This window comes from Carlito syrichta, unplaced genomic scaffold (genome assembly GCF_000164805.1).
Source record: "Carlito syrichta isolate Samal-C Ts95f unplaced genomic scaffold, Tarsius_syrichta-2.0.1 Scaffold65441, whole genome shotgun sequence".
NCBI lineage: Eukaryota > Metazoa > Chordata > Mammalia > Primates > Tarsiidae > Carlito > Carlito syrichta.
Genome location: NW_007009537.1, coordinates 699,905 through 712,554, shown reverse-complemented (window position 1 = coordinate 712,554; position 12,650 = coordinate 699,905). Strand labels below are relative to the sequence as shown.

The 12,650-nt window shown below is 39.1% G+C and overlaps 1 protein-coding gene across 9 annotated transcripts in view; it reads right to left on the bottom strand.

Moving 5' to 3' along the window:
- DTNA (dystrobrevin alpha) overlaps positions 1-12,650 on the bottom strand; it is a 300,965-nt gene that overhangs the window by 45,421 nt on the left and 242,894 nt on the right. For all 9 annotated transcript variants that reach the window (XM_021708883.1, XM_008051371.2, XM_008051378.1 and 6 more), the window contains one exon: positions 2,806-2,893. In XM_021708883.1, coding sequence (XP_021564558.1) covers positions 2,806-2,893 — 88 coding nt within the window. The remainder of the gene's footprint in view (positions 1-2,805; positions 2,894-12,650) is intronic.

Sequence of the window (12,650 nt, the reverse complement as noted above, 5' to 3'; positions counted from 1 at the left end):
TGGCTGCATAATATTCCATTGTATATATGTACCACATTTTTTTTTTTTGAGTTGGAGTCTCACTCTATCGCCTAGACTGGAGTGCAGTGGCCGCTCCTGGCCCCTGCAGCCTCGACCTACTGGGCTCCGATGATCCTTCCACCTCAGCCTTCCAAGTAGCCGGAATTACAGGTGTGTGCTATCACGCCCAGCTGATTTTTTGATTTATTGTAGAGACGAGGTCTTGGCAAGTTGCCCAGGCGGGTCTCGAACCCGCAGGCTCAGGCAATCCACTCACTTCAGCCTCCCAAAGGCGCGGGATTACAGGCTGAGCCACCGAGCCTGGCTATGGACAGCATGGTTGGTTCCATGATCTTGCTATCGTGAACAATGCTGTGATAAACATACGTGTGCAGGTATCTTTTGTATAGAGTGATTTGAGTTCTTCAGGGTATATTCCCAGTAGGAGGATTGCGGGGTCATATGGAAGGTTGATTTTTAGAGCTTTTAGGACTCGCCACACTGATTTCCACTCCCACCAACAATGTAGTAGTGTTCCCTCTTCACCACATCCTCTCCAGCATCTGTTATTTTTGAGTTATTGATCATGGCCGTTCTGACTGGAGTTAGGTGGTATCTCAGTCCTACATAGTTTTCTGTAGCTAAGTCTGGCATATGGCAGTTTTGACCTGTGATCCAGGTTTTTCTTATTATTTCACTACATAAGTTTTTTTTTCTTGCATATATTTTACATATTGACAAAGGGTAGAAACTTACTTGAGCCTGTAGTGGACTTTAATCATTACTTTGCTCTTTATATTAACTTATCAAGAATTATCCAGATAGAAATGGACCCAAGTAAATGACCCATTGCCTTTCATCTTACTAATTATGATTTATTTAGTTAACCATACAGTTCTGATTTTTGATTAGGAAGAGATTTCCAAAGGAATTAACACTAATGTGTGGATGGTATTTTTCGTATGATGGATTTGCAAAAGTTATATATGATACAAGTAGGCAAGGAACACACATTACTAATATTCTCACAAGAGAAATGGAATGAGTCTGGAAAAGTTAGTGCCCATAGAAATAAAACCATATGCATAGAGATTTAACAGTTTACTGGGGATCACTAACACAAATGTTGAAAGGGATCAGGGAGGCAACCCAAATAAAGGGCCAAGGTAAGGGATTGTGGCAAAGTGTTGAATGCCTACCCTGTCCAAAGCAGGCAGACGAGTGCCTCTCTCCCGCTGCTTTTTGTTATGAGGAACATGTATCTGGTCTTGTCAGTTTTTTTAAGATAAGCAAAAAATCCAGTTAAGAAAAACCACCTGATTTATAAATACTGACATCTGATAAAGAATTGAAAATAACATGGGACTCCACAAAACATTTCTGTGGGACAAATTTGGTCTGCAGGCTACCATTTTGGGACTGCAGGTTTATGTAGCACTTTTATACATTTTATTATCTCTCTGAACTCTAATAACAGGCAGCACTGATATATATATGTGTGTGTGTATATATATATATATATATATATATATATTATAATTATAATTGTCTACTCACAGATGAGGAGACTGAACTCAAAGAAGTAGTGCTCTTCATGGAGTCATGGACAGCTGGGACACAGGCTCAAAAGTGCACTTTGCTAATCCCATATCTTCATCCTACCCTCTGTTTACAGAGGTATATGCCTAAAAGCAGGAACACTTGGAAATAAGGTTTTCCCACAAACCTTGTTTTGACTTTCCTTTTAAGTGACTCCCAAAGGGGCTGCATGCCCTAAATCTAGTTCTCCCGTACTCTCAGTTGACTTAAATTATTATTATTTTTGAGTTGGATTCTCACTTTATTGCCCAGGCTGGAGTACAGTGGCACACTCACAGCCACCGCAGCCTCAACCTGCTGGACTAAGGAGATGCTTCCGCCTCAGTATTCCAAGTAGCTGGAACTACAGGTGAAACATTTTTTTCCCACACATTTAAAAAAATGTAATTGTAGACTTCATATATTCCTATTATATCTTTGTTTTACCGTGTCTGATTTTGGGGCCACACAATACACTTTTAGGCTGCCTTGTATCCCTTAAATCTTGCTCATGATAGTTTCTAACAATGCTATAGCCACTGATGTTGCAGATAATAAGTGCCAGGGCTAATGAGTGGGTCATTATACAACTCCTATCCGGGATCATGAGCTAAGTGCTCAGCATGAAGGGCTCTGGCAGCTGAGCATCTGATGTGAGAGGGGCAGGCGACAGCTTCCTCTCTTGCACCCTTGTCACTTATTGTCCTCTGCAATGCTCAGTTGCAACTCACCTTTGGTTCAGCACAGATGAGTTCTGAACAAAGGTGTCAAATTGACTGTTATTTTGTCTCAGAGACAGAAGCAAATGGAGAAAGACATCGGCTCTATTGTCTCTCCTGGTATATTTTAAGTGTTATTTGCAACTAAAGTACTTTAAAGCTAGTGTTTTCACTAAATGTACCTGCCTTAAGCCCATTAAGGAAATCGCAACCAGTCTCTGCCCCCTTCCTCAGGTCCTCATGTGAGGTTGACACTGAGCAAGGGGGTTTTGGAGTTTCCAGCTTGACTGCAGAGCCATACTACCGTGAATGGTTTCGTTCCTCAAGCCTGCCATTTTTAAACTGAAAGTTTACCACCAAGATAGCACAAGCATAGCAACACACACATGAACAATAAAAAATCTGTCCTGGTAATTGGCACCAGCTATAATGATGAGAATGAAAACAGCATATTAAATTCAAAGATCCCAGAGGCCAACAGATGAATCTTTTCACTCAAACTACTTACAGACGAGGAGGATTCTGCTGCCAGTCTTGCCGCATACCTGGCGATCAGCCTGTGTTCTTCATCAAGCCGGTTGGAACTCTCAAGCATACTATCAAGAACAGTGCAAGAAGGAGACTGTCAGGCAACTGAGAAAGATTGATATATTCATATTACCATCAAGGGGTTTTGCTATTTCAATCTTTCAGTGTGAACAATTTTCAAACTACACAAAACCCTATTAGGATAATGATCTCAGACTTGGATTCATGACATGATCTAATATGTGGCCAGGAAGGTCATTAATAAATCCTGTCTTCAGTCAATTCAATTGTCTTACTAAGAAAGCTCCAAAGAGAAGAGACTTTTCTAATCAATATTTCTGATATATGAAAATATTCTCTTTACTTTTATTGCCTTTAACATTTTTATTTCCTTATTACACAAGTAACATGTACAAAATTGACAAGTTAGAAAATACAAAATCAAGAGGAAAGGGAAAAAATGTGGTCAGTGTCCAGTGATCCCTACTTGCTGATATTCACATTCTTGTGTGATCCTCTCCCCCTTAGAATGACTGGACTTACTGATATGTTTCTAATGAATAGAATACCGCAGAAAAATAGAATGTCACTTCCAGGATTAGGTTATAAAAAGGCCATGGCTTCCATCTTGGGCTTACTTTTTCTTCCTTTGAGCAATCTTGGATTGTTTGCCTGGTGGGAAACTAGCTGTCATGTCATAAGGCAACCCTTTGGAAGGCCCAGGTGATGAAGAACCCAATAAGCCAATAGCCACATAAATGAATCCAAGCTGACAGAGCCTCAGATGAGACCACAACCCAAGCCAACAGTTTGACTGCACGAAAGTTCTTGAGCCAGAGGTCCTTGAGCTAAGCCAAACCTGGACTCCTGACCTACAGAAACTGTGAGATAACAAAGTTGTTCATACTAGAATAAGATTGATCTGAGTCCCTAAAAACTAAAGCAAATGAGAGCCCTATTATTTCTCTCATATTTCCAGAAACTTTATCCTTTGAAACTCTTCATTCAAGAATAAGTTTTGGGTGTCATTAAAAAAGAATTCTATGAAACATACCAGTGATAGTAATTCTGTTAATAGACTAGTTGGTTGTAGTCTGTCTTATCAGCTATTGTGGTCTGCTTAGGTCATAATCAAATTTGTAAATCCTCTCATTCACAAACATACTTACATTCTTCTATATCAGTTCTTATACTTAAGCCTGTTCATTTAAGAAAAAAATTAACACTCATAAATGCAGATTTTAAAAGACCCACTCCTCTGCCAATAGTAAGGTTGTAAGAATTATTCATTGCAATGACTTGGATCCATGCAAAGTAACATACAATTATATAATACCACTTACATAAATATTTATAAATAAAGTGAACATGAAACAGTTTTTTAACCTTTGTTATAAAGTGAGAAGATGAGTGAAAATCATAACGTGCTACCAGCATTTTGATTATGTCACTTTCAAATAACTCTTCCCTAGTTGACTGAATCTATTACTGTAATTTTTTTTTTCCTGGACATTCCTGTCTTCCTTCTCTCTGGTCTAGTTTAAACTCCTTACACCTGTAAGCTCTAACTGTTTGAATCTGAACACTTCCACTCCATACTTAGCCCTTTTCTCTAGGCTGCAATAAATAACTAGAACAATCCTGAATTTCCCTATTTAACAGCTCACTTCTTCATCTTCAGAAAAATAAGCTTCTCTTTTCTTTTGCCCAGATGAGATAACATATGTAAAAAGCACCAAACTGGCATGATGTCTGGAATCTGTGAAGTACTAAAAAAATGCTAGTTAATACAATGTTATTATTATTAACTGCCCAAGTAACCTGTTCAGATTTATTAATGATTCTTGTCTCCTTCAAAATATCATCTACTGTCTATCAACAATCAGAAACAGTGCTTTTCAAACTTTAAAGTGTTAGCATATTATTTAGTGAGCTTGTGAAAATGCAATTTCTGATTGTGTAGCGGGGATTGGTGGAGTGGGCTGCAGAGTGGGACCTGGGAAGTTACATTTCTAACAGGCTTCCAAGAGATGTTGACAATACTGGTTCAGTGTACTGGTCCCACACTGAGTACCAAAAATTTAGAAGATCTTGAAAACAAAATGGAGAATACAAATACCTGGAATTAAACCTAAATATAAACCATATAACATAGATAATTTTTCATGAGTATTTAACTGATAGGCATGTGTGAAATTTTATGAATATTCCCTTAAAACAAAAAAATCCTAGAATACAAACTCACATAGTGTGTAGTATCAATCCCAGTGGATTGAGATTTTAATCGGCACACAAATTTAAACTTGGAGTAAAAAATAGTTTTAATAGCAAAAGGTAAAATTTGTTCTAGAAAACGAATGCTTTAAAGCAGATGTCTGCCTTTTTTTTTTTTTTTTGAGTTGGAGTCTCATTCTGTCACCCAGACTGGAGTGCAGTGGCCGCTTCCGGCCACCACAGGCTCGACCTGCTGGGCTCCGGCCATCCTTCCGCCTCAGCCTTCCAAGTAGCTGGAACTACAGGTGTGTGCTACCACACCCGGCTAATTTTTGATTTATTGTGGAGATGAGGTCTCGCCAAGTTGTCCAGGTGGGTCTTGAACCCGCAGGCTCAGGCAATTCACTCACCTCAGGCTCCTAAAGCGCGGGATTACAGGCTGAGCCAACCGAGCCCTGCTAGCTGTCTGTCTTTATAAAACAATATCTGCACTCTGTGATGGCTGAAAATAATAGCTAAATTTCTTATTACAGATTTAATAAGAAGGAGAAAGTTATAGTGTTTTTGTTTTAAACATCAAACTACCCCCACAAATAGGCAAGTCAACATAATTGCAACATGTTTGTCACTTCTGACTCATGTATTAAAGACTATACATCTAATTTAACACAGACTGTGCTGACAACAGGGCCTACTGTTCCAAACCCAGGACAATGAAGTGTTTGACTCCCTGAAGGTGACTTTGTCAGAAACACTTGTGAATGTTTTGATAAATAAATAACAAAAAACCTTGATAAAAAGCTTCATGATAAAAGTATCTTTTATCATGAACGACCAGCTAGTATAAATAATATGAAGGTTATATTAAAAAACAGCCTCCTGGAAATGTAAGATGTGAAGATATGGGCTTCCATGTCATAAGCCATAACTCATATTTCTATGCCTTTTCTCCCCCAACACTGAGTGAACGAGGGCTGGTGTGATATATTACCCCTTTGTGCACATGAACGATTTATGAGTCTACATGTGCCATTTCAGTATGTTCAAATTATACAAGGGTGAATGAGGCATTTCTCTGATAACTTCCATTATTTCATGACTTCAATTACAAATAGTTGAAAATGAATGGCCAATAATCCCTAAATCATTAAAATAAATACTGATCCCAACACGTTCTCCAGTCCTGGCTATTCATTTCAGGACTTCATAATCAGTAATCTTGCTACAAGACTATGATGAATTAAAAAGTGGCTGCATTTTGGAGTGAGAAAATTCATTATTTTGAAAGCATTTAACTTTCTACCTTAAATGTATGGCCAGTGACTGTTGCTGGTCAACCTTCTAGGAAACTCAGGTGACCCCAGCTGAGCTAATGCTTATCAAATTGTGATTTAGTAAATCTTTCTGGGAACTCAGGGTTTGTTCACATTTCTTTGATTTCTCTGTGGGCCTGCTTTGCCTTCCAGATTGGGATAATCAGCCAAAAACCAGTGTGATCCAAGGGGTACCAGAAATGCTTCTATATTTTCTTTCAATATTTTTTCTACTTGTGTGGATGGTGATTGGAATTTCATCACTAGAGATTAATTGATAAAGTCTATTAAGTCTCAAGCACTACTGTTCTATTAAGATGCAAATAGCTAGTGAGAGGACCAGTGTCTGAGTAAACATTTCAATGCAGGATTCCTTTATCAGATTATTCCCTATCTTTTGCAGTTGATTGAGAGCAAAATGCTATAATAACAGAGGAATGTTAGGAATTTGGGTGTCAGAGAGCACAAGAGAGTTGCTGGTAAAGGAACAAAGTGATACTGCAGACTGACAAGTGATTTTATAAGACTGAGAAGAGGGGAGGGAAGCAAACCAACTCTCAAGGTTTATCATCATGACCCCTCAGTGAGTGGTTGGAAAGAAAAGGACAGAAAATCAAAATGTACTACAATAATGGCTTCTCTAAGTGATGCCATCAAACTCCTTTATCAAGATCCTGACTTTAACCACCTCCTAGTTACAATCAAGGTCATGCATTCCACCTTCTACAAACTCGCCAATTCCTCCACTTCTTTCTATTCCAATGATCCCTGATGTGCTCCAGGCCACTACCATCTTCTCCTGAATTAGTGTAAACCTGTCTCCACAGGTCACTCTGACTTCAGACACAGAACTTCCCTCCGATTCATTTTCTATCCTGTAGTCAGTGATCTCTTAAAAATGAAGGTGACTGTAGCATTCTAATACATAAAACCCTTCAATATTTTCTTATGTTTTGTCCTTTTATACAAGGTTTTAAGGTCCTGTGCAATCTAGCTTCATCCTTTACTAAACTTACCACATATGAATTCCTTAACTGCACCACATTCTCTCTGCCCTGAACAATCTCTCTGCCTTCCCCACCCACGTCCACTTGGATAATTCCTCTTCATCCTGGTTTTAGCTTTACCTGCCTTTTCCTGCCTTCTCCTTCCAACCTCCAAGTTCAGTTTTGCTGTCCTTCATATGTGGCCCTTATTTATTTATTTATTTTTGAGTTGGCGTCTCACTGTCTCTTTGGCTAGAGTGCAGTGGCATGATCCTGACTCACTGCGGTCTCGACCTCCAGGGCTCAGGTGATCCTTCTGCCTCAGACTCCCAAGTAGCTCAGACTACAGGCGTGTGACACCACATCTGGTTAATTTTTTTTCTATATTGATGAGGTCTGGCTATATTACCTAGGCAGGTCTCGAACTCTTGGGCTCAAGCAATTCTCTTGCCTCCTCTTCTGCTGAGATTACAGGCATGAACCACCAAGCCCAGCCATAGCCCTTATTTTAGCTGTCATCCCTTTGCAGTTTAATTGCTTTTATTCTTGTATTTAGCCTTCATAAAACTATCACGTCTTTGAGGGCAGATGGTTTAATCTTTTCACTTAGATGAAAACCTTTAGAATTTAGTATAGTGCTTGGAACACAGCAGGAACTGCATTAAGAACTAGCTGGACAGCAGGATGAATAAAGGTTAGCCCTCCTTGGCTTGCAACGTCATGGTCTTTGGACTACCTCTTATGTGTCCTTGACTCTGCAAGTACTCTCAACACTTTGAGAAATCAGAAAATGCAGAAGAAATACTATACTTTAACACTAGCCATGCTATCTAAAATTGAACTGTAAATTGTTCACATTTGGCAGAGTTAAAATCAAGATACACTCTACTGCCTCAAACAGATTTCTTTTCTGTTTTGTATAGGTACTAAAGTTCATAAAAATGTCATTTTACTCATTCATATTTATCAGTGTCAGATCTCTCCCACCCTCCAATCATGCTGAATTCTTCTTTGGTTCATATAATTTTGCTGTTGTTATTTTAAACATTAGAAAAAAATAGATGGCTTTTGAAAGAGGTAAATTCCCACTCAAAAAAAATGCCATTCTTAGGAGGTGTGAATAGCTAGTAGGGATGCTATACAAAAATGGGTGGGAGGTTGGACCAGATAATTTCAGGATTCAAATCTCAGCCCTCACGCTCATTAGTTGTGTAGCTTTGGGCAAGTCACTTAACCTCTCTGCATCTCAGTCTTCTCATCCATATAATGGGGATACAATGGTAACTTGCCTCATGGCTTGTTGAGATGATTGCCACATAAAGTGCTCAGAGAAATACTGGGCACATGGTGAGGCTCTAAGGGAATAGCTATTATTCTTTTACTACAGTCTCTAAAAAGCAGGCCACACTGTCTTAGTATGAACATTTCTGTATCATTATCTCCCTCCTTATCTATAAATTAGCTTTTTGGTCAAGAAAATGTGAGTGGTTTGTTATTGGCCAGTATTCTAGGTTGTACCAAAAAGAAAAAAGATAGTTTGGTAGAGATAATGAAAAATTTTACAAAAGCAAGAACTGGTCTCGATAGCTTGATTTTCCAAACAAAGCAGTTAGCTAATAGTATTAGCTTTCTCTTCTTTCTCCTTGCCCATTTATGCAAAGCCACATACTATCATGAATTCTTTAATAAAAATGTCCTCTTTGTACAATTTGTCACTGACATATGAGACCATGTTCCATTCTGAATTTTTTATTTTCAGCGTATTTTGGAAAGAGTGCGCTCTGAAGTTTATCCATTTCACAATATTGATAAACACCCATGAGCTATCAGTTTATTTATTACACATTATAATGGACAGGCTTTACAAAATGGAATTTTAAAATTTAACTGTATGCCTTCAATCCTATTCAAATTAAGTCGAGAACGAAGACTTAGAGCTATTCCCATGTGCCCAGAACTGTGCTAGCTTAATTACATCTAAACCTCATCACACTGGTAGTGCCACTCTCATTTTTCCATGGAAACTTAAACTGTATTAGAATTTATTACAGGGAAATTAAGTCATCTTGAAATCAATTTGTCATCTGATTACACTGAGGAAACCCTTGTGGACGCAGCACAGCCAACACAGATATATGCATCGGTGGTATGACGGTCTTCAGATTTTTATTTCTGGGATTCTGCGGAAATATCCTTCATAGATGTCCAGTTGTATCATCAAAGCTCAAAAAATTTTTTTACTGAAGAAAAGGCATAACATTAACAAAGAAGAAAACTTACATTAGAAAGGCACTGTAAGTATAGGTAACAAATTTTTCCCCAGCAGATTTCAATAAATTTGTATTCTTCAAAATCAACAACATTTATTGAAAAGAGTCAGTTAAATCTTAGCCTATACGTTAAAAATGTTAAAGGCATACAATTCAAAGGATTGAGTGATGAAGTGTGTTATGGACTGAATTGTGTCTCCTGCAAAATTCATATGCCAAGGTCCTAATACCTCAGTACCTAGAACGTGACTATATTTGGAGATAAGCCCTTTAAAGAGGTGACTAAGGTTAAGTGAGGCCATAAGTGTCAGGTACTAATCCCATAGGCCTGGTGTCCTTTTAAGAAGAGGAAACGACACTAGGGACATGAGGGCACAGTGAAAGATCATTTGAGGACAGAGGAAGAGGGTCACCATCTGCACTCCAAGGAGAGACCCCTCAGGAGAAACCAGTTCTGCTGGCCCCTTGGTCTTGGACTTCAGCCTCCAGAACCGTGAGAAAAAATGCATTTTTGTTGTTTAAGCACCCAGTCTGTAGTCTTTTGTGGTGGTAGCTCTAGCAAACTAACATGAGACCAAGGAGCGTAAAATTTTTTTTTTTTTTTTGAGTTGGAGTCTCACTCGGTCGCCCAGACCGGAGTGCAGTGGCCGCTCCCGGCCACCGCAGCCTCGCCTGCAGGGCTCCAGCGATCCTTCCGCCTCAGCCTTCGGAGAAGCCGGAATTACAGGCATGCACTACCACGCCCGGCTGATTTTTTTGATTTATTGTAGAGATGAGGTCTCGCTGCCCAGGCGGGTCTTGAACCCGCGGGCTCAGGCAATCCACTCACCTCAGCCACCGAGCCTGGCTAGCATTAAATTTTTTTTAGAAGATTCTCAAAAAAGTTTTTAGAAAAATTCTTGCCCAGTATAACTTTTAGTATTTTTTTTAACCCAGTAATTGCTTTGGCCACCTCAGTTACTTGTTGTTTTGCTGTTGTTTATTTTTGCCCATGCCTACCTCTTCTATCTACATAAAGCTTTTCATCTACATTATACTGTACTCCTATACCAAATGGTCAATTTAACGGCTACTCTGTAGTAGTAAAAAAGTTTTCTGAGTATTCCTGACAATTTTGTTTCGAATAAGATGGAATTTTACACCTATAGCACTATCAAAATTCTGTAATATCAATAGATGTTTACTGGGTACTTACTGTGTGCATAGCATTGTGCTAAGTGCCAGAGATAAGGTGATAAGCAAGTCAAAGAAGGTCCCTGCCCCATGGACGATAGATAGTAAGCCAACTAACCAACCAGCCAGCCAGCTTACTGACCCATCAATACTGATAAGAAGGAAAGAAACAGTATGCCACAATAGAGACTAACACAGGAGTCCGACCAGGGAAGGTGTCTTTAATCTAAGGTTAGAAGCCATAGAAGGAGCCAGTCCATGGGCATATGGCAGGATAGGGCAGGGGTAAAATGGGAAAGAATGTTCTAGACAAAAGGAAGAGCTAATATCAAGATCTTGAGACAGGGCTTTGCTTGCTGTAGGAACTGATTAAAAGTTGGTATGATTAAGTATTGTGATTGAATAGGAGAACTCTATGAGAGCTGAGGATCAGAGAGGGATAGGTAAGGGCTGAACCACACACTAATGTGTAGGTAGCCTGTGTTGGAAACTAAGTGTAATAGGAATCAATTAATAAGTTTTAAGCAGGCAAGGTAATAAAAAAGTAGACCTCATACATGGAATCCAGAAATAGGAATTTTTAGACGGAGATAAATATCTTATTTTTGCCAAGCATAAAATATTGTGAAGAAATTTTAAACTAGTTGGATTATCAATCTGTTTAGCAAGAGCTCTATTGGCAACACAAATGTAACTTTATTCCTCTTGGGAAAAACACAAACAGAACTATTTTAACCCAGTTTTATGAGATCAGGAGTCTAACCAAGTGACAGAAATTGATCATGATCACAAAGTATAGATTGGAAACTTTAGCTGTACTCCTTCCCTCATTCCCTCCCTTCTTCTGGGGGTCTTTTTAGAATTGAGAGAAATATGCTAGAAGCTTCTGAACGGGAAGTGACTGAATGTAATCAGAGGTGGAAGTTCTGGTTTGGTTTCCAACCTTTTGGTCTACACACCGCAGGGCTTCCCATAAGCTAGCAAGCCTAGACACCGTATAAGCTCTGGGGGGAGGGCAGAAAAGGCCCACACTGTGTTGTTACATTTTGAGACTCCTGCTCTCCCAGTGAAGAAAGTGCTTAAAAATCATTAAAGCTTTCAAAACTTCACTGAATTAAAAAGGCAACAGAAATTGTCCCTTCAGCTGCAGTTTATTTATTGGGCTTATCTGACATCAGAACCAGCCATTACCTGAGTGCTTCTTTAATGTTGCAGCAGACTATTTACAAATGAGTCCATTTCCCATTGTGTTAAGTAGCTAATACAGGCTAGAAGAGCCCCACATAGGGTTAATCAGGAGCGTGTCTGAATAATGGCAAAAACGAAGCATTTGATTGAGAATAGCTTTAAGGTGGCTGCTTGCAGAGCATCTCATGGAGGGTACTGAGGCAAGGAAGTGGAGGAAAGGTGTGGAAAATGGATGGAACCTGGTATTTATTTTCTGAAACTGCATATCCTATCCTAATATTACGTCTTCTCTTTTCCACTTCTATCTCAAGTGAAATGAAGCACTGTTTTCCAAATCTGCAGAGACATCCACTTCCTTGAAATAAGACAAATTATCTTATTGCTGTCCTGTAGTAATTTGACACGATGCATACACATGTAGCACAGAACCAATGAGTGAGACCCAGAGCCCTGCACCCACCTGAATGCAAATATTCAGCATGGCACCCATTTGCACAAGTTTCCTCTTTAGCTAAGCATGCAAGCCCTCACTAGCATGTGACTTTGGATAAGTCACTGAATGTCTTGAAGGTCATATTTCCTTTTCATTGAAAGGGAAATAATAATATCCAATTTTCTAGGACTATGAGGAGCAAATGAAATACTGTATAGGAAAAAGCTCTAATTGTTGAAGTGCTTGAT